General features: G+C 45.0%; 1 protein-coding gene across 1 annotated transcript in view; it reads right to left on the bottom strand.

The window, feature by feature from the left end:
• Window positions 1-23,457, bottom strand: part of LOC144767754 (killer cell lectin-like receptor subfamily B member 1B allele A) — a 360,212-nt gene that overhangs the window by 56,998 nt on the left and 279,757 nt on the right. The window contains exon 4 of the mRNA XM_078651140.1: window positions 11,858-12,021. Within this exon, the coding sequence (XP_078507266.1) occupies window positions 11,858-12,021 (164 nt within the window). The remainder of the gene's footprint in view (window positions 1-11,857; window positions 12,022-23,457) is intronic.

Here is a 23,457-nt window from a genome sequence, read left to right on the forward strand (position 1 = left end):
GGATTCTAGTAATTCAAAGTGAGGCTGGCGCCAGCATGGGAGCGCCGACGTCCCGCGGATACAGTTTCGTCACTCCACGGGCGATCATGGCAGTCATTCCCCATCGGGGGTCGGAGACTCCCGCGGCTCCTCTAGAATCTTCAAGGTCGTGGAGGACTACGGTGGTGGAGTCAACCAGTGACCGGGCCATTTCTTTATGCTGGGCCCGCTCTTGCCAGGTCGACCGCCATTTTGAGAGTTCGGCAGCTACCGGCGATCGCGGGGTCACATGAGCGGACGGGCTCCACCCTGCCGGGCGAGACGTTGCAGCATGGCCACAGTGGAAGAACCGTTTTCCGGGCGCCTGGAGCGCTGAGGGTGCAGCTGGGAAGTCTCCACCTGGGGAGGCGGGAGAGGCCTGTTCGCACCGTCTCTCCCTCCCAGTGCACCCCACGGCGTCTCGCTTGAGATTTGTTATGGCCGGACCAGGCGATGAGGACGAGGGGGGGGTCGGAGGCATGTGCAAGACATCCCCCCCCAGTGTTGTCGCAGCCATTATAAAAGAAAGAAGTGTCCCGTCCGTCTTCGGGCCGGGCTTCCGGTGGATGTCGGCCGGACGCCCCTGGCTCTGGCCCCATGAACGGGTTTCTTGGTTTATCGGCTGCAGCCGGATCCCGTCGGCCTCGGCCCCCCGACCGTTGGTGGTCGGACCGGAAGAGCATGTGGCGGGACTACCTGCAACTCTCAAGGGCCACCGCGGCCGGACTGGGAGAGAGAGGGGAGGGTCGAGGAGACATTCCCCCCCCCTGCAACTGTTCAGCGTTGTAAAGGCAATCCCCTGGCCGGGTCCCGCTGGCCTCGGCCTCTCCTTCGGCTACACCCTACGTTAGGATCTCCTGGCCGAGGCGTGGCAGCAGGACCTGCCTTATATGGGCTGCTCCCGGCTGGGCGTAGCCGGAACCCTGCCCCACCTTGGAAGTTTCCAGAGTGGGGGTGGATGTTCTACTGACTTGCATTTTCCCTAGTCTATCGATTTTTTTGGCGTGGCAGGCGGTGGGACAGCGAGGGGTGATTTGGTTTCTCTTACTGTTTTTCTGGTCTCTCACCACTGGCATATTTTAACGTTTTCTTGTTTCTAGGACATTAATAGGTTTTATCATTACGTTATGTTATCGTTTCTTTGTTCGTTGTTTAATAAAAGTTCATGTTCATCAGTGGCCTACTGATTTTCGTTTTCCTATTTTTTTCTTCCCAGGTTGTTTCATGGTAAAGTTTCTGTTAACAGGATACAGTGATCACTTCGTTATTATTGCATATGTCCTTTTCACTAGGGGTGCTCTCTGGTCGGGCCAGATGACGTATCTCTAGTAAATGGTCCGGGTGAAAAAGGTGCATCAATCAGTGGGGAGTAGATAGGCATGACAGATTACAACGGGGGAGAACGGTCCGCATTACGTACCCTTTCACTACTTGCAAAGATTTTCCTACGTTTATTTGCAAACAGGGAATACCTCCAAAAAGAACTAATTCCCAAACAGTCAATGTTCGGACAATCAATCAATCAATGAGGAATGAAATAGGTACGACGTGTTAAAGGCTTGCGTTACCTACCCTTCACTATCTGCAAAGGGAGAGAGAATATTCCTATTCTTCCTCGTTTGCAGGTAGAGAAGATCCTTAAGAGAATTAACTTCGAACAATTCAATGCTCGATTGAAACAATCAACAAGGGGTACTGTGAACACAAATGAACGCCGCTTATATACATACGCATTGCTATTTTCAACAGGTTGTTCCTAATGTTTCTATTTTAGCGAGGTCAAAAAGAGATCCCATTAGTGGCCTACTGATTTTGCTCGATTCCTTTTGTTTTTTTACACGATTTTTCGCTATCTGCAAAGACTAAACAGAGTATTGCGACTCTGTGCTTGTTTGTAAATAGAGAATGAACCAAAGAGAACAATCAATCAAATGGAGAGAGAAGCAGGCACGACGGATTACAAAGGGGGCAAAGGGCTGCGTTAACTACCCTTCACTATCTGCAAAGAGAGAGTACTCCTAATAGAAATGAGGGGTGGGGGGCAGCATTCAAAGCAGATCAGTGTGCATAAACACGAAAATGTTTTTACTTACCACGTACTTGACATTCGACAGCTTATGATATTTGCTATTAAAAAACCATTGAAATTCACTGAAAAAACCATAGGTTATAGACCATATATAGTTAGGAATTAGCATTTACAAAACCTTGAAAATTCACTGAAAAAACCATAGGTTATAGACCATATATAGTTAGGAATTAGCATTTACAAAACCTTGAAAATTCACTGAAAAAACCATAGGTTATAGACCATATATAGTTAGGAATTAGCATTTAAAAAACCTTATTTTACTCACACAAAACCATTGAAATTCCATATATAGTTAGTTGCACTAACTATATATCGCGCACCCGCAATCCACTGCTGATGATGTCACATATTACATCATTCATGACATGGTCAGTGACATCACTGATGACATCACTGATGACATCTCAAATGACATCACTGATGACATCACTGATGACATCTCATTTGACATCAATGACCACATCACTGATGATATCATTCATGTGACAATACAATGCATCTCCTCACACTTTAATATAACCTCTGTTACACCCAGTGTTAAATACAGAGTATAATTTTTGAAACCATTGACACACCAATACTAGTTACTACATACGCACTCAGTGATTCCTATGTTTACACACACATTCACTCATTTACCCATACAATCATTCATACATACAATCACTCATCTTTACAACACTATCATATGCACTCATACACCTATACAGACTCTCACACTCTGTCACTCATCCATGGAGTTACTCACACACCTAGTCAGTCCTGTAAAGAATCAATCACACTTCCATTTTCTAATCTATACAGTTAAACATAGAGCACCTTACATTTTGAAACATATACTAACACATAATTACTCTCTTATACAATCATTGATACAAGTACACATTGATCTGCACAGAGTCACACACCTCCCAGCCAGCCACACACACACTCAGTCTCCCATACAAATACTTGGGCAATCAATCAATAACCCATATAGTTACTCATATAGCTACTGATCAACACATGCAGCAGTTTACAGAACAACAGACATAATGATGCACAAATTAAGACAGTTTAGTCACTAACCCATGCACTCAGTGAGACACATTTAATCACTCACTCATACAGTCAGTCACGCACCTACTAAATCCTTCATCCAGACACTTCTACATCTACTCATTCTTCAATATGTAAAACATATTTAAACTTTACAGAAACACACAGTCACTGGATGATGTCATCAGTGATGTCATCAGTGATGTCACTGACCATGTCATGAATGATGTAATATGTGACATCATCAGCAGTGGATTGCGGGTGCGCGATATATAGTTAGTGCAACTAACTATATATGGAATTTCAATGGTTTTGTGTGAGTAAAATAAGGTTTTTTAAATGCTAATTCCTAACTATATATGGTCTATAACCTATGGTTTTTTCAGTGAATATATATATATATATATATATATATATATATATATATATATATATATATATACATATATATATATTCAATTTTTATTTTATTTTTTCATTTATCCCATTATTCCCCTCATCCAGTGCTCCCTTTACCCTTGTCCATGCCTTCCAAACTCCCTTGAGAACCCTTCCTTGCATCTTCATGGCTGTACTAGCCTTTGGATGCCCGTGATGGGATTCCAAAAATCAAAACCTACTCAACAGAGCTAAAAGAAACAGGAATAACATGCATACTGCTCCTATTTTCCAATCCGACCTGTATCATGCATCCCCCATAATTCCTTTGGTTAGCCTGTTTGTTTCGATGGGGTCATTTAGATTATGCACTGCATTTTTATACATTACTTTCAGTATGGCGGGGTATTTCAGGTGGACTGTGGCTTAGAGGGCTCTAAACTCCTCCATTCTCTTCCTTAGCACCCATTATATGTTTGGGGCAGAGCGAGGAAACATCGGATCTAACCTCAAATGTGAAGCTGCTGCCTTTCACAGATTTGAGCTTATTTGCTTAAGCCAATATCTGCTCTTTTACAGCATATGTCAGAAGGTTTGCCAGTATCCCCATAGGTTTTATCTTACCTGGGTGTCTCCTGAATGGATCCCTGTGTATTCTTTGGATATCTCTTACCAGGTCAACCTCTGTGATTATTGATAAGTCTGCTCCTCTGATTAAAGAAATAAAGAATCCCTTTATATCCTCAACTTCTTCTCCTTTTGGTATGTTCTTGACTTCTATATTGTTCCTCCTATCATTGTTTTTTAGGGATTCCATTTTTTCCTGAAGCTCTCTCTCCCTGATCTTAATTTCATTTATCTACACACTATCTTTAGTGGTAGCAGGTTTTAACTCTGCCACTGTGACCGCCAAGGCCAGTGTTCTTTCAGACAGCGAGTTCAGCTTTTCTGCTCGATTTTGACACATCCCTCTGATTTCCTTCTGATTTATAATTGAAGTGGCAAAACCATTCCTCACCTCTACAACCAAAGCTTAAAGCATTATTTCAGCTGTATCCCCTTCTGGGGGTTGCTGATCTTCACCTGTGAGTCCCCCCCCTTAGTGTCTGGGATGTCCCTTGTAAACCTCTGTCCCTCCTCCTAGAGCCCCTCTCCAACACCTGCCTCTTTTGTTGACTCTGAAGAACTATCCCCCAAGTTAGCCAAAATTAGTTTTTATATATTAACTCCTTAATCCTTATGTCTGTAATGTTCGGTTTTCTACCCATAGCTAGCTTCTGGAGATAGGGAGGTCTGGTAGACCTAGTTGTAGTGAGCGTAATAGATTTTTTAGTGTGACCTAGCTACCCCACGTCAGGACTGAGGGGGCCCTGACCCCTAACCCCTTTCCACTGATATGTTTAGGCTGGACTTTGAAGAAAGTCCTCAGGGAAGGGCTTACTCTCACCGGGGGCTTCATCTGTACACTGCCCCTAGATCTCCATCCAGGATGTATTGCCTTGTCTGCTCCTTTATCCACCGCATGGGGGTTTGTATCACCCTGACTCATTCACTCCTCTGTTTTTTCCCCAGCTTTTACCTTGATTATATTCACACCCTCACCCCCTTGCTTAGTTGGGGACTGAGACGAATAAAGTCTTGAAGCACTTCTCAGCGTGTATCTAACTCTTTGTCTAACCACCACTTCAACAGGTTTTCAGTCCGCCTGCCTTGGCAGCACTCTTCCCTGATGGGTGCACTCTTGTGGGCTATGGGGGGTTTCCCTGAATCGACGTCCTGAGTTCAAACCTCGTCCAGCAAGCATGCATGCCTCCTGTGCTGCCTCTGCCTCTTTTTCCCACACTGGGGCACAACGTCTCTTCTGGACTTCCTGGGCTGTGTAATGTCCTCTGGCGTGGTAGCGTTGCAGCCTACCTGCGCTCGGAGGTATTACATGAGCGCTGGCGCGTGTCGTCACGTGCTAAGGATAAATAAAGATGCGTGGCCCGGCTCCAGCAGTCAGGATCACGCGGTTAACTAGCACATAGTGTCCGGAGTTAATTGCGGCCGCCGCGCGCTAATTATTCATGCACGCCCGGCGCACATCACACTGGCGACGAGGCGGTAACAAGCCCTAAATGCTGTATTTGTTATGCTGATATCCTTGAGTGGCCTGAGCCTTTGATCCAGGCCTTGCAGCCACGTGGGAGCCATCTGATCTGTCAGGCCTGCTGTTGCTCAGTGCAAGCCTGCTGACTCAGTTGAAGACCCTGCAGCCCTTGCGAGTGCCTGGGTGGAATAGGAGCACTCTCTTGACCCCTCTGTCAGAGCCCACGCACGTGAGTACACCAGCACCCTAGAGGAGGTGGGTGTGAAAGTGAGGGCAAGCACCCACAGAATGCAAGGGAGAAGCCCGACTGCGCCACCGTCACTCTTGGCCAGGCAGCTGCCGCCACGCCCAGGAGGGAGGCAGTGCACGTGCCGCAAGGTGTGACTACATCTTCATCAGAATAGCGTAGATCCCGGCCATTGAGTCCTTTGTGGTGGACGGTGCCCCCTAAAGCCTCGCCCCGCGATGAAGGGACTGGACTGACCGTCTAAAGATCTATTTTGAAGGGGCAGGTATAGCCTGGGACAGGCGCAGAGCCCTACTCCTCCACCTAGGGGGCAAAGACATACACCACATTTACAAAACACTAGTAGAGGCCATACCGAAACCGTATGTGATGCTGCTCAATGCCCTCAATGCGCACTTCGAGCCGATGGTGAACAGAGACTAGGAAAGGTCATCTTTCGCCAGGCCAAGCAGGTAGTGGAAGAGTAATTGGATGCGTTTCACTGGCGTTTGAAGGAACTGGCCAGCACTTGCGGCTTCCAAGATGAACAAGAGGAGACCCAGGGTCAAATAATACAGGGATGCTACTCGTCCAAGCTGAGTGAACATCTTTCAGGAGTCAGGCAAATCCTTGGCTGACATCATCACCCTGGGCCAGTCAAAAGAACTGTTGCAGGCCAGAGCTTCAGACGGAACAAGTCAACGTGGTGGAGAAGGCAAACATGGTGAGACCCAAATCACTCCAAAACCCAGGGAAGAGATAGCAAGACAAGAAGAAGGAATGTGGCTACTGTGGAGGCACGCCCCATCGCATGCAGGACTGCCCAGCGAGAGGGAAGCGGTGCACAGCGTTGTGGTGGATTTACCACTTTGCAGCAGTATGCAGGTCATCAAAGTCCCGGAAAAAAGCATCACAGACAGTGGCCCAAAGCATCACAAACAGTGGCCTAAGCACAAGATAGTGAAGACATGGACGACACAGGAGACTACCCGGTCCATTATGTATTTGCAGTAGACCAACCACGACGGAAGAGACGACGATTTCCAAGGTGCAGACTCAAGATCCACCACCGGGACGTAAGAGCCACCATAGACAAAGAGGCCTTGATCGAACTGATGACTGCCAATGTATACAACCAACTAAGCCCACGCCCACCTTTGCGCGAAGCAAAGATCAGGGTATTTGCCTACGGACAGAAGACACCCATCTCACTTCTTGGATGTTTCAAAACGGAGCTTTGGCACCAGGACCTCAAGATCCCCACCACGGTGTGTGTGACCAAAAAAGGAAGTGGAATGCTGGTAAGCAGACAGACAGCAGAAGAGCTGAAACTGATCTCCTTTGCCCTGGTGGTACAAGAAAAGGAACTAGAGGCCATCATGGAAGAGTTTGAAGACATCTTCAAGCGCATTGGATGCCTGAAAGGGAAAGAAGTCTCTCTCCACATTGACCCATCAGTCCAACCGGTAGCGCTGAGGCACACAGGGGCATTGCATTCCTCCTGCGAAAGAAGGTCAAAGAAGAGCTGGAAGCACTGGAGAAGCAAGGGATTATAGAGAAGGTCAGTGGACCCACCCCATGGGTATCCCCGATCGTAGTGGCACGGAAGCCAAAACAGCCAGGGCAGGTCCGCATCTGTGTCGACATGCGCCTCCCAATTACCACTGTAAAAAGGAAATGCCATCTAACCCCTACCATCGACAACATCCTGGGGGACCTAAACGGCACAGTGTGGTTTTCAATGGTGGACCTACGTTTTGGCTATCACCAATTGCCCCTACAGCCGGACGCTCGATACATCACTACTTTCTCTACACACGTCAGCCTCTGGAGATACCGACGCCTCAATTTCGGGATCTCGAGTGCCGCGGAGATGTCCCAGAACACCATCCGTGAAGTCCTCAGCAGACTCCCGGGGGTTTTGAACGTAAGTGATGACCTGTTGGTATATGCATCGTCAATGGAAGATCACCACCGTCGACTTCGCAGTGTTCTCCAAAGGATCAAAGGGTCCGTACTTACCCTGCACAAAGAAAAGTGCCAGTTCTTAAAGAACAAGATCAGCTTCTTTGGCTACACGTTTTACAACAAAGGAGTAGCCCCTGACCCCGACAAGCTGAGAGACGTCCAGGAAGCCCCAGCACCCTCCAACATCTCGGAAGTAAGGAGCTTTCTAGGGATGGTAAACTTCTGCGGGTGTTTTGTCCCGGACCTATCCAACCTCACAAAGCCCCTTAGGGAACTGACAAAGTCCACCACCACATGGCAGTTGGGCCCTAACCAGGAACAAGCTTTTAAGGACACCAAAGCAGTCCTTTCGGCAGACACCAACCTATCGTGCTTCAACCTGGCCCGGCCCACCAATGTCCGCCGTTGATGCCAGTCCCTACGGGCTAGGGGCAGTGCTCACGCAGTTACAAGGCAATGGGGAGTGGGCCCCGATTGCATACGCGAGCCGCTCCCTGACGGACACCGAACAGCGCTATTCGCCGATAGCGCGAGAAGTGATTGCCATCCATAGGGCCTGTCGGCACCTCCATGTCTATGTGTATGGCCATCAATTCACGGTCTCCACCGACCACAAGCCCCTCATCCCACTGTTGCAAGAATCAGGATCCAGGCCTCCCCGAGGTCCTTCAACTGCAGGGGTATGACTAGCGAGTGGAATACAAGCCAGGCTCATCCAACACTGCGGACTACCTATCAAGACATCCGATGGCCGCAACTAAAGATGAAGAAGAGGATGCCGAGGACACTGGCGCCCCATTCAGTCCACCATGACCCAATGGACGCCCCAAGCGAAGACTATCCTGGAGTTAATCATGTGGATCAAGTACAAACTATCGGTCGACAATAGTGGTTGCCTACTCAGAGGTCCACGACTGGTGATCTCATAAAGCCTTGCTCAACAAGCCGTGGACCTCACGCACAGAGGACTCCAAGGCATGGTAAAAACAGAGTCCGCTGAGAGCCAAGGTGTGGTTCCCGGGGATGGACATGATGGCCCAGCAGACAGTCAGGATGTGCTCATGGTGCCAGGTATCAGGTCAACCGGATCGTCCTCACCCCGTCATGACTGAGGACAACCCCCGACTGCCATGGGAGTGCATTAGTGTTGACTTTGGGCATCTTCCAGATGGGCGCTACGCCCTTGTGACTATTGATATTTACACAAAGTACCCTGAGATTGAAATCGTGGGAAGTCAAACAGCCACAGGTGTGATTACCAAAATGGAGAAAGCCATTGCAACTCACGGAATCTTCGAGGTGGTGAAAACGGATAACGGTTCACCTTTCCAGGGGCAAAAATGTGCAGACTATCTCAAGACCTGGGGCATTCAACACCGAAAAGTGACCCCGTGCTGGCTCCAAGCAAACAGGGACGTAGAGAGATTCATGCGCACTCTCAACAAGGTGATACGCATTGCGCATGCTGACAGAGAGCCTCTAGAGAGAGCCATCTACAGTTTCCTGATAGAATACCGCTTGACACCCCATCTCACGACTGAGGCAGCCCCGGGACCAGCAAGCATTGGACGAGTAGTGCGAGACCCTATCCCTCATCAACCAAACTGGACCCTGTCTCAGATCAACACCGCAAAGGTCCTAGCCAACAGGACCAGTACCAATGACCAAGCCAGCTTTGACCGACGAGCAAAAGCATCGACCATTTGTGTAAGGGACAGGGTGTATATCAAAGACAGGTACCCAGGGAGCAAATTCTGGCTTCCCTTTGAATGACGGCCATGGACAGTGATCCACGAAACTGGCACGATGATAACAGCCCAGAGAGGGTCCGAAGAACTCACACAGAACATATCTTTCTTCAAAAAGGTACAGGCCGGAACTCCTGACCAGCTGATATCAGACAGTACGGATGCAAGGCCAAGTCAACGGTCCGTGGAAGAATAGGTAGATGGTGGCCAGGGGATGATCCCCATGGAAGATCCGGACAGATCTGACCGAGGCATCACATCGCTGTTCGGAACCCCAGACAGAGCACTGCCAGGTTCCCCAGTGAGATCTCCAGAGTGCTGGGTATCGCAGGAAGTTGCCCCGTCCCTACCATCCTCATGGGGAGAACATTCCAGATATGGGCAGAGGAGCAATCCGGCTCCCTCCTCCCGCCTAGCAGGGTTCATGGTGTGATGAGCCAACGACTCGCAGTGGACAGTGACTGGTAACAGATCTACACGTTTAATGTTTTGTTTATTGTTTAATAAAGGTAGGAAGAGATGTAATGTCCTCTGGCGGGGTAGCGTTGCAGCCTACCCGCGCTCTGAGGTATAACGTGAGCACTGGCGCATGTCATCACGCGCTAAGTATAAATAAAGAGGTGTGGCCCAGCTCCAGCAGTCGGGACCACGCGGTTAACTAGCGCACAGTGTCCAGAGTTAATTGCCCGCGCGGGGCACTAATTATTCATGCACGCGCAGCACACTTCACAGACTGCTCGCACCCAATGCTCTTCATCGGCTTTGCCCCGGGCCTGATTGTTTTGCCATTTTGCTGCAAATCACTGTCACCTATGTTTGTAAACAAGCTTGGACCAAATGCGAACCAGAATCATGCAATATGACACTCCGCCTGGTCCTAAGTACTATTTGCAGTGTGTGCTGCCTGCCTGCTTCTACCTTAACCTCCCCTTCTACGCAGACCAGCGAACATTTACCTAGCTGACCATCATGTTCTCCTTTCCCTGCATCATATTCTGGAGCGCCACAAAACCTGCAAACTTTCTTTTGCCCATGGTTCACAATCAAGGGGTTGAACGTCACAACCCAAGGCAGTAGAACAAAGTAAGCAAAAAAAACAAAGTGCTGTTTTGATAGCTACAGCCAAGGGGGATACCCCAGCCTCTTCCATGCAATGACGGGCAAAGATGGACCCATCTTGGCCTTTTCTGCGCCCAGGCGCACGCCCGGGTATGTCCTGCCTGCAAAAAGCTGAAAGCGATTTGAGCTTGTGCAAGATCCTTAGTTCTGCCCCCTCTCCCTCCCCCCCCGGCACAATGAGCATAGGGAATGCACAACCTCTGCCTAGCAGCAAAGCTCATGGTGCTTTAGGCAGGCAGAGAACCACTGTGGAAAACACACACACTGCGGGAAGCTGAAAACGCTTTGAGCAGGTGCAAGATTTTTAGCCCTGTCCCTCCTCCACGCGATGGGGCTCGGGACATAGTCCCATCCCAGCCAGGCAACAACATTTGTGGTGGTTTAGGTGGGCAGGGAACCGCTGTGGAAAACTCTCATGCTGTGGGAAGCTGAAAGGGCTTTGAGAGCATTCAAGGTCTTTAGCCCTGCCCCTCCTAGACGAGATGTGGCTGGGGTTCATGGTCCCTCCACAGCCAAGCAACAAAGTTTGTGGTGGTTTAGGTGGGCAGGGAGGACTGTGGAAAAGGTTCACTTTGATTGTACTGCTGACTATCGATGCTAAGAATATTGAAATACAAGAACATCGCGGACAAACTAACAAGGGACAGAATATCGAACAGTAGGTGCATATACAGGAAGTATAGATGTACTACTCGTCAATCAGGATTTATAAAGTGCGGCTAATCACCTGATAGTGTGATAGGATAGGATATCTTCAAGGCACATCTATATGTAAAATTGGGTATAGAAAATCTATACCTACCTGTCGATATTTTGGATTCAATATTTTGTCATCAATATTCTCGCTTCAATATTTAGGGGATGTACTTTTCAAACATGCCTGTTTTACTAATGTCTTACCAGCTCTGCCTGGTCATGAATCACCCAAAAAGTATGTGCTGTACCTACTTCTGTATTCTGTAGAGCCTTACCTGCTCTGTTTAGCACTATATGTCTAAAGCCTTTCCAACTCCTCCTGTTGCTGTATCACTGATGCTGTAGGAGCTCAACCTGATCCTGTGCCACTGATGCCTTACCAGCTCTGCCTGCTCCTGTGTCACTGATGCCGTACTAGCTCTACCTGATCCTGTGTCACTGATGTCTTACTAGCTCTGCCTGCTCATGTATCACTGATGCCTTACCAGCTCGGCCTTGTCCTCTATCACTGCCAGGCGTGAGCCCCTGGAGGAGCAGTCTTCATGGCTCGCGCTCCAGTTCTTCTGATTTGATTTGTTTGGAAAGTAATAGCACTTCCGTCCATGCTGATGCCACTTTATAGGACAAGATGGTGCAGGATGAGCTCCTTCTGGAGAAGAATTGAAAGATACATTAATGTAAATGTAAACTATTCAGTAAAGAAAATTAGTAGTGTGTCCATGTGAGGTGTAATAGCATGTCAATAGGATGGAGACTTGTCTGTTAGATGTTGCAATTTGTGTCTGATACAGGTCACGGGCCCGTATACTGGCACATCGGATTCTTTCATCAGTTCAAAGTTGATACATCTAGTACTTTTACATTGCTATGTGTTGTGTTCTAAAACCGGAAAATTATCATGGGAAACGCTGCTTGCTGGTGAGTATTTATAAAGCACAGACAACCTCTCAAAGAACATGTTTCTAATATTATATTTTGCCATCAGGATCAAAGAAAATCAATATCCACCCTTCATAATGAATGCATGTAAAGTTCACCTGCCGGGTCGTCTACTAAAAACACTAACTTTCATGACTATTCAGTTTGGGTTAATATATTTGAACGTGTAAAGTGTTCCAACCACGTCATTTGCAATAAAGGTGAGTAGTAATCTTTTTTCTGTAAATTGTTTCAAAAACAATCTATACCTTTTTAACTAACCCCTCTCCCCCGGGCATGGGCCAATGCTCACAACCACACCATGGCCCAATAAACTTTCTGCCAATCTGGGGGTGATTAGGGATGTTCACGGCAAATGTGCTCCCACAAGGGGGCAGAAAGCCCACTAAGTGTAAGGGATTTCAAAACAGAGCCAAAGCAAGCAAAAGAAAGGGGCACCCTACCCTGACAATGCCAGACTGCAACACCTGCACCACTTTCATTTACCCCAGAGGCAAAAGCCCTGGTTTCAGGTGGAACTTCTTTCATCAGCGGACATATTTGGTGGAATATCCCTAATTGGGACAAACCTCTTATCTGCCCCTGGGAGAAAGAAAGGCACTATTGTCTTCTCTGGGGCGGGGTGTAGCCCTATGCCAGGGTAGGCCGCACCCTCGTTTTGTTTGTTTAAACACCATTTAAAACTACCTAGTGTGTCCCATTTGGGGTGGGGGTGTGGTCAATGACAGTTTTTCCACCCTTCCCCAGGGCCAGACAGAAGGCTTGCCTTCCATTTGCCCCTGAGGGCAGCAAAAAGTCCACTTCACACCAGGGAATTCAAAATGGGGACAAAACAATAAAAAGGAGGGTGTGGCCTACCATGGCATCGAGTGAGACCCCAGCACAGAAGGGGCAATAGTGTCTGTCTACCCCCTTGGGGCAGTTAAGAGGTTTGTCACAATTGGGGAGAAAAGCCCTAAATTGTCCGCCCCGGGGAGGTAGAAATTTCTCCTGACTGTATCGATTTTGCCTTTCGGGCAAAAACGAATGGTGCGGGTATTGCACTCTGGCATTGGCCACACCCTCACTCCAAAAGGGAAAACACCAGTCTTTTTGTGCCCCCAGAGCAGATAGGAGATGTACCCCCAATGTGACCTTAGGATGGCAGAAAGCCATATATATATTTGTTAAATAATGGGGTGGGTCTGACCTATTCTAACATCAGGCCCCACCCTCACTCCTAAAGCCTCATAAGTCTTTCTTGTCCCCTGCAGACTAAAATTTGCCATCCCAGTTGCAAGCAAGATGAATTTTGATTATTTTGGCTGTTTTTATTACAAATGAGCTAAGAGAGTGTGGCTAACCCCCACTATCTTCCCACTTGCAATGGTGAATGGCTGTACTTTGTGGGCCTGGGTATGCTGTCTCCTGGGAAAACCTTCCAGACCCAGGCATTTCTGAAAACTAGACACCTGGAGGAGTACAGGGTGGTGTGCTTTGTGTGGATCCCATAACAATGTCTTACCCACAGTGCCCTGTAAACCTCAAACATTGACTAAAAAAAACACATTTTTCTCACATTTCTGTGAGAACTATTTCTGGAATCTACCGGGAACCACAAATTACCACTACCCTGAATTCCTACATGTCCCATGATGAGAATGGTACCCAACTTGTGTGGGTGGGCGAAGAGAACAAGACACAAAAGGGCTTAAAGCGCTACATTGATAGATAATCAATAGGAATACCTGCGGTATTTGGGGACAGTGTTGTGGTGCCACCCGTGCAAACGTACGAACCACAGACATTTTTGAAAATTTGATTTCACTGACTTTTTTGCCTTCAAAATGTAAGCCTGTGTGTAAGAAAGTTGGTATTTTGAAAAATTCACTCTAAATCATATGCTAGTATAGGTAACCCCAAATTTAGAGATGTACAAATAACCACTGCTCCTAAACTCCATATCTTGTTTCGATTTCAGAAATGCATAGGTTTCCTTGATAAACATTCTTCACTATACATATTTCACCATATGAATTGGTCAATATTTGGTACACAATGAAAGACGACTGTATGGTCAGCTCAGAGTATCCTGGGTCCTTTGAGAACCTACAAACTCTGTATATCCCCAGATGAGTCTAACAGATTTAATGGTATATTGCTTTTCGAAATAGACCATTGTGACAAAAAGTTACAGTTGAAGATATTGGCAGCGTTATTTCGTACTCATTTTAAATATTTCTTTATTTCAATAGTTAGGTTCTTTGGGAACACCTCGAGGAATCTGCACATAGGACCCCTTGCTGAATTCAGAATGCTATCTACTTTTCAGAAATCCATCATTTTTGTGGATCACCTAGGGCATTCACACTGGTTTCCACCACAAACTGGAAGTAGGCTGAAAGCACACAAAATAGGAAAAATGGACTACCTTTGTGAAAAATGCCAAAATTTGCGTAAAATTCAGTTCTGCATGTTCCTGAAAGCTAGAAAGATGGTGACTTTAGCCCCGCAAACCAACTGTTGATTCTAGTTTTGGAAAAAAACAGATACTTACATAGAGCACTTTTTCCCTATGTTTCCCAATAAGCTCAAATGTAGCAACATTTTGCCTTATTTTTAGGTCTCCTCCAGGGGAATCTACAAACCCTGGAAACCTTTAAAATCCCCAGGATGTTGAAAAAAAGGACGACATTTTGATGTGGACACCTTATGTAGAAAAAAAGCAATTTAGCCCTAAGCGTGAACTACCCCAAATAGCCCCCAAAACGGCTCAGCACTGGGGGTTGGGGGCCCCAGCAGTAAGGCGTTAAAAATACTCCATTTCCTCTACAAAAGACAGAATGAAGCTGTAATAAAAATGATCCATACATTGAAAGAAAAGGCCAACATTCCATCTTCAGCCCAAAAATATTGTGCAAAAAGCAAAATTGTCTGTTTTTCAGACAACTATTCATGAAAACAAAACAGGCATTTCAAATCAAGAATAAAACCAGATTTCCTGGGTTTGTGCCTTGGTGCCCATGGAAGATGGCCGTCTGCTAACGGAGCTATGCTATAGCTGCAAGGAGATTTCGGCCGCCTCTTGTTTTTTTCAGCTGCCGGACTGCTTTTTCTATCATGCACAAGAAGCAGAACTTTTAAGGAGCACAACCACATTGCCATTACTGACTTTGCCAATATGACCGCTTCTGCACTGAAGCCCCAGTCACCCCCACCATTTTGAACGCTTTCATGAGGTAACTATCTGCTTTGATTTCATCGTGCTTTGTCGAGTCTGCTTGCATGGCACATGTTTGCTCTTCATGAACTCAGCTCTGATCTTTTGAGATTTCTGGGAATGCTCTTTTCTACCAGTAATCTCTTGAATTTTAAATTGTTCTTTCCTCATATTCTGCAATTGACTGCCTAGAGGGACTGTATTACTATATATTGAACATATTAGAATTGGAGATATATATATATATATATATATATATTGTTTAAAAGTCATCATGTGTGCCCTGTGCACCCAACTTTTTTGCTGACTGGTATTGGTGGTAACGGACTCTGACTGTCCCTGGGCTCTGTCTAACAAGGGCCAGTGCTATTTTCAAAACACAAGGAGAAGACACACATTCATTAGGGTACGCATGGCCTACCCTATAAGTCCTGTGTAGATAATAGGGCAGAGAGATTAAAACTACCTTTAAGTCCCTAGTATACAATAGGGCATGGGACTTTAGAGGACAACAATCTTTGTTGCACTTGCTTGTGTGCATTGCTGAGAGTCTGAGGTCATTTTAAAAGCAGCTCTGTGTTGCAGCACGGGAAACAACCATTACAACAATGCCATTACAACTCACTACCTTTACAACACAGTCATTACAACGCAACTGCCTTTACATAGCATTCCATTGCAATGCACACCATTACAACGCCTGCCACTACAATGCATGCCATTACAGCGCATACCATTGCAACGCATGCCATTACAACTCATTATAAGGTAGGTAATGGGCATTTTTTAGTTTTAGGGTGGGTATGGGTTTTGGGGTACATGGGGATAATATTTCTACCCCTACACTATCCAACACTTACCCTACTGTTGCACTCACTGGAGTGGAAATAGTAATTTTTACCCCCACACTATTCAACGCTTACCCTACTGTTGAACTCACTGGAGTGGAAATAGTAATTTTTACCCCTACACTATCCAACACTTACCCCACTGTTACCCCAAAAGTATTATGCGTTGTAATGGTATGTGTTGTCATGGTATGTGTTGTAATGGTATGTGTTGTAAAGGTAGTTTCTAAAAATGTGTTGTAATGCAATGTGCTGTAAAATCATGCATTGTAATGGTAGTTGCGATGTAGAACCCATGTTGTAAAGGCATGCGTTGTAAATTTTGCGTTGTAACATCATATATTCTTGCAGCACTGCTTTTAAATGTAAATATTGCCCAAACTCGACTTTGGTGGTAGGGGCAGTTAAAAAGTGATAATCTAAAATATTGTTGTATGTTCAGTACCCCCAGGGTCTCCGCTAGGAGTCCCGTAGGTGGGGCGTTCATGTAATTATGAGCTGGGCCCTTATACAAGCTGTTTTATATGCACTGGGGATGGAGAAATTGCACATTTAAATTCCTACGTTGTAGTAAAGTGCCTCCAAAAATCGACTTTGGGCTAGGAGCACTGTGGAGTGAGTATCTACACTATTTGTGCATATTCAGGACCCTAAAGTCTCCCCGAGGTGTTTCAGGGGTTTGAGGGGGGGCATGTATCTATAAGTATGGCCTTTATAAAAGATGTTTTATATGCGCTGGTTAGGAGGAAATTGCACCTTTTATTTTCCCCATTGTAGATACCTAGACCTGTAGGATAACATTGCAATAGTTTATGAACACATACATATTGCTAGGAATTGAATAGATATCATTCAAGGATAATTTCAGAAATATGCCATTGCTGAATTTATCCTAAATGGTACAGTAAACAAGTTATAAGACTTTCTTGTCTTTAAGCCAAAATTCAGTCTTCCTGCAGTCCTCCCTGATCGGTCAGAGTTAACAGGATTAACCATGCTGCTTTGATGAAGTGACAAGTGGCTCACAAAGGGAGAGGGCTATCTGATGGAGAGAGCTTTCCTAATGAGGAATGCCAGAGTAAGGAGGAAGGGGTCGTAAAGCATGACGCTTCAAAGGAGGAATAGAACAGTCAGAGAATGCCAGGTATATCTACCCCATCCCCTCTGAGCCAGCCAGATGGCAGGCTTAAAGAAGGAATCTGCAGCTTGGAGGGGGAGGAGATGTATGGAAATTAGCCATACTGGAGGTTGGTTTAGCTAATTTTTACCTCTCCGCCATACTGAATTTTTAGGAACAGTGATTTCTGGGGGAAGATTATGCCACACTTTGGAGTAGGTGGCCACACTCTGCGGCATTGTCCTGCACCTCATTAGACAGTTGTGCCCTCCTGCTTGACCCCAGAGAGCACTGAATATATTTGCTAAAGGAGCAGAGCCTCTCAGATCTGCTGCTTGACACTAATAGAAGAAGAAGGATTGCCAAGCTGGAAAGTTGATTTGCATCACCAGGCCATGGATTTGGACTGTTGTGCCTGCTGCATTATCTGAAAAAACAGCCCTGTGGATGTACCTTGCTTCAAGAGGAATAAAGAGTAGACTTCCTGCAAGCTACAGGTCAACAAGGCCCACCTGGCCCATCACCACCAACAATTCCCCACCTGGAGTGCGTCCAGTGGATTTGTAAGGGTTTCGTCCAGGTGCATTGTAGGAATTATGGTCCCAACCTTTCAAGGTCCATCTTGGAGCTTCTAGACCCTTGTATTTTGTTTGGACAATTTGGACCCTCAAGAGTAACTTCAGGAACAAGTTCCAGACGTCTGTCGAAGTTGTAGCAATTTTGGAAAACGCTCTACAACGGGACTGACTAAATCGATAAAGCCAACCAAGCCACCTTCAACCATGAGCCTGCGTGAACTGCTGGTTTGTCCCACTGAAAAGCTCCAGCATTCTGACTTCCAGTGTTTGACTGGGATCTCCCTGAAAAGCAAGCCCGCAAAACCCCACCCAAATCCAGCAGGGTGAAGAGCATCTAGGGACCCAGGCAGTAAAGAACTCCATAAAAATTTCCAAATCCGAAGATAAAATTATGACGAGGCCTACCAAAGGGGTATCCGAGCAGGGCTCGATCGCAATTGGCCTGAAACTTTAACTTTTTTCCAGTTAATTGTAACCAAATGTTCCAGAGTGGTAATATAGGCATTTAAGCACTATAAAGTGGTATTTCTTTAAAAATTAATTTCTCTGATTCCTACATTGCATTTTTGTCATTTTGGTGTAATTTTAAAGATAAACATATTTTCTATTTTTATAAATCGCTGTAAAATTTTTATTGTGTGATGTGTTTTCAGTATTCACTGAATTGGTGTTTTTAAATGCATTACACACCTGTCTTGTAAGATAAGCCTGCCTGCTCACAGCCAAGCTACCAAGGGTTGAGCATGGGAATAATTTACAGAGACCTATATCTGTAGAACATTTAGTGACATTATTGCCAGTGGTAGATGCGTATTAAGCACTACTAACAATCCACTTATCAACATATTCATTTATACCCTCTTTTTTGACTCAGTACATGCTCTTCTGTATTGGGGAAACCATGAACTTAAAACTACACACACCTGTTATGATAAGTTCTCAGCATACAGTGGACACCAAAAACTCTTTTTTCTATCCTACAACCCACTACGGAGCATCCTGATATGTTGTCCCAAGAATCACTTATGTCATGCTCCTCCTTTATTCCCACAAGCTCCGTGGTGGCTCCTCCGCTAAGGCGGGGGAGCGTTGCCCCACTACTCAAAAGGAAAACAAAATGATAATAACGTATTGCTGTTATCATTTTAGTTTTCAGTGACTTTCGGGTCGGGGTGGGGTGAGGTCGGGCTAGCCAGAGCAGGGAGAGGAGTGGTTTGTACTCCTTAAGTAAGCAGAACTGCTTGGCCAGCCCTCTTGGGCCAACCAAGCAGTCCTGCGCACTTTGCATCTTCCCCATCAGGCTGCATTAAACAGCCTGATGAGGAACATGCACAGGCTCCCTGTCTCCTTCTGAGCGTTGATCTAAGGCTCTCAGACCAATCACAATGCTGAATTGCAGCGTTATGATTGGTTCATGGGAGCCTGGGAGCCAGGGTGCTTCCTACTGCTTCCTGCTGCTGAACTGGAGACAGGAAGAAGGGGACAGAGGAGAGGCGGCGGCCGAATATCACAGGTAAGTGTATTTTTATTACTATTTTCATCCATCCCCCACCCCTGCCATACCACCCGGGTTCGGTAGCAGCCACTACTGTCTAAACAACCTTCTAAAATCCCAACAACAGCTTTTTTACTTACCAACAAATGACCTGAAAAAGATCCTCCATCTCCTGTCAAACCTACTACCTCCTTCTCTATGGAACTTATTTCAGATGAGATTCGGGCCTTGAACCTTACATGGAGTACACTAATACAAACTTCAACACACTCAATGACAAATGGTCTCTGATGGAAATCAGAGTTACTAATATGGAACAACAGATGCTATTCAAAATACTGCTTGGGAAGTTACACAACTCAGCCCAGATGCTAGCGTATCTTAAAAAATGTGACTGAGGATTTAGAGAATCGAAACCATCGCACCAATCTTCACATTAATCGCCTTGCTGAAGATACAGAGGGCTCTTAACCTATTTCCTTTCTTCAAACATTTATACCCAAAATTTTAGATATGCCTGTGTTCACCTGTTTAAACATACAGCCTGCCCACAGACTTGGTCAGTGATCTCACCTCATCATTGCAAAAGCCTCAAGGTGTCATCATCTTTTTTCTAGAATTCCAGGACCTTATCACAGTGATCAAAGCAGCTAAAAACAAAGGATGTATCACTTGGTCTGGTAATTCATGATCTTTTACTCAGGATATGGCCTAATCCACAGCGAATAGAAGGAAAATATTTCTTGTCAGGCATTCTGCATTGCATTCCCAGATTTGGTCTCTTTCACCCATGCTGCTTTAAAGTAATCTACAACAACAAAACAACGATGTACAAGAATCCATCCATGCTGCAGAAATGTATTGATGACTGTAAACTTAAAATAATTGACATCTCTAAATTTTTTTAATGGTGCACAGACATAATATCGACTACATAATATCGTTTGGACTTAATATCGACTCCAAAATATCGTTTGGAGAAAATATCTACAGGACAGAATATCGACAGCCAAAATATCGTTTTTAAGGTAAGTGAAGTAATATCGTTTTTAAGGTAAGTGAAGTAATATCGTTTTTATTTTTAGGGTTCAGGGTCAGTTTTGGGTTTTTGGGTAAAGGGGTATTTTTAGGGTTCAGGGTCAGTTTTGGGTTTTTGGGTAAAGGGGTATTTTTAGGGTTCAGGGTCAGTTTTGGGTTTTTGGGTAAAGGGGTATTTTTTAGGGTTCAGGGTCAGTTTTCAGTTTTTGGGCAAAGGGGTATTTTTAGGGTTCAGGGTCAGTTTTCAGTTTTTGGGTAAAGGGGTATTTTTAGGGCTCAGGGTCAGTTTTCAGTTTTTGGGTAAAGGGGTATTTTTTGGGTTCAGGGTCAGTTTTCAGTTTTTGGGTAAAGGGGTATTTTTAGGGTTCAGGGTCAGTTTTCAGTTTTTGGGTATTATTTTATTATATTTTATTACTATATATATATGTTTAATAAATATGAAATAAAAAAATATTTATTTAACTTTCATTAATTATTTAATTATTATAAGTTAATTTAAGTAATTTTAAGTATATTTTAGTAATTAATTATTAATATTAATTTAATTTAACACTGTTTTTAGTAAATACGATATTTTTTACAACTATATTTTTGTAAACGATATTTTGTACTCGATATTTTTGTACTTACCTGTTTGTACATACAAACTCGATATTTTTGCTGTAGATATTTTTTCCTCGATATTTTGGGTAGTCGATATTTTGGTAGTCGATATTCTTTCAGTGATCCTTTTTTAATATCCTTGTTAACCCGCCATTTGACTGTGTTTTCTGTGTAATTCAATTGCATTTTACATATGAGATCATAATGTATTTCTTTTTTTTCACTCCTCTATGTAATGCCCATTTCCATTTGTCTCAGGGTCTTGTTTTTTTTCTCATACCCATGGTCTGGATATCATTCCTTCTGGCTGCCTCTGTATCCCGGTTGTTTCATCTTCTTTTTAGTGGTTGCACCACCCCTAACTATTTGTCGTGGTATTTGGCATGTCTTCTGTCTTATTTTGTACGTCATTATACGTATTTCTTTATTCTTATCCATTTTATCATTCCTCCGTTTAAATTTCTTTTTCTTTTCTTATGTGTCTACTCTTATTTCTCCCTCTCATCTCTTCATCTCTTCTGAACTTATTTTATACTATTTGGATATCTCTCATCTACCACATTCTTTTCTTTTGCCCTAATCATCCTGTTAAGAATTACATTGTTTCTCCTTTTTTCATATAAGAAACATGTTTTCTTGATACTATTTACATGTAGAGTACAATAGCTTCAGTGTAAAATCTTTATTTATGACTCTGCGTGTTATTACCTAGAATGTTAAAGGGTTAGGTTCGCCTATTAAATGACAGAGGGTTCTTACTCATTTAGCCTATTTAAATGCTGATATTGCTTTACAAGAAACTCATGTTACTGAACTGGAAGCCAAGAAACTTGTACATAATTGGGTGGGATATTTTAGATTTTGCATTACTGTCACAAGAATTAAATCAAGAAGTTTGTAGGCTTTCATTGAGGCTAACAGTGAATAAGATACCACTATCTATTTACAATATACATGCACCCACTCAGTTTGACAAATCATTTGAGCCCATTATTACACACAAACTAATGTTTATCTCTGATGATTATTTAATTTTTGGAGGTGAATGCAATCTTACAATGAACCCGTTTTTGGGCTGTTCTTCCAAATCTTCTTTTGCCACTTCCTCTATTAAACAATTCACTACAGCCATCAAACAAAGATCCCTCATTTACTCATCGAGAATTTGCAACTCCTGCTTACAAGAATACACATTCTTTTCACCTGTATATTTCTCCCAATCCAGGATTGGTCAACTTTTGTATTTCTAAACCTTTAGCTCAACATATCTTACGAGCTGAAATAGGTACCATTTTAATTTCTGACCATGCCACAGTCATTTTAGATTTAGATCTTCTCCCTCTTCCTGCAAAAGTGAGACACACAAGGTTTTGATGCTTTTATAACAGAATATTTTGCTTTGCATGATTCTCCATGTTGGACTTGGCCCTTCTGGAAGGTTCACCCCTAAACTTTATGCTTTTAATGGTGACCTGGTGATGGTGATTTTTGGGTTCTGCGCACTTTCACTGTGTCCCAGTGGAAAGTGCATGCGCACTCTGAGTGCATGTGATGAGATAGGCCTGCCCTCCAATAGGAATGCATGGGGAATGTATGTGTCCCTGGTAGTTCCTGATGCGTGGGGTGTACAGGCTCAAGTCTGGTATGTGCGGACTCGTGTGATTGAATGCTGCGAAATGATGCATGCGGCGTGTGTGTGACTAGTGTGGAAGTGCCCCTTCTAGACATGGCTGTGTGTGTGCTGTGAAGGTGCTGGTGTGTGATTGGCTGGAGCTGGCTGGGATGCCAGGCTACATGAGTCATGATGGGTCTGCCCGGTGGTGAGTGTGGAGATTAGCATGCTGATGGCTGGGGAGGAGTGCACCTGTGTCCTGAATGGGGCTGGGCTTTTCCCACACAATGCTGGCTCCGCCCGCTGTGGTGCGACTGATGACCCTAGCCTGCCTGGTGAATGGAAAGGGTGGCTGAGGTAAACACAGTGCTCCAAAACCAGCTGCGACTGGTACTCCCCCCACCCTGCACCTGAAGACAAAGGGAAAAGGTGTATAAAAGAGGGGCTGTGACCCCATGAGAGGGTTCTTGTTGGCGGCTTGAATCTGCCAGGGGCGTGCTGCTGCTTGGGCCCAGGGGAAGGCTTGCCTCCCTGGGCCCTGCCCAGCCCCTGGATGCCTGAGGGATTCTCTGTTCTCTTTCCTGATGCCATAGCGCTTGGAAGCGCTTTATTTTTACTTCTAGCGCCTGGAAACGCTTTGGTCCCTGTTGTAGCGC

Source organism: Lissotriton helveticus, chromosome 7 (assembly GCF_964261635.1).
Source record: "Lissotriton helveticus chromosome 7, aLisHel1.1, whole genome shotgun sequence".
Lineage (NCBI taxonomy): Eukaryota > Metazoa > Chordata > Amphibia > Caudata > Salamandridae > Lissotriton > Lissotriton helveticus.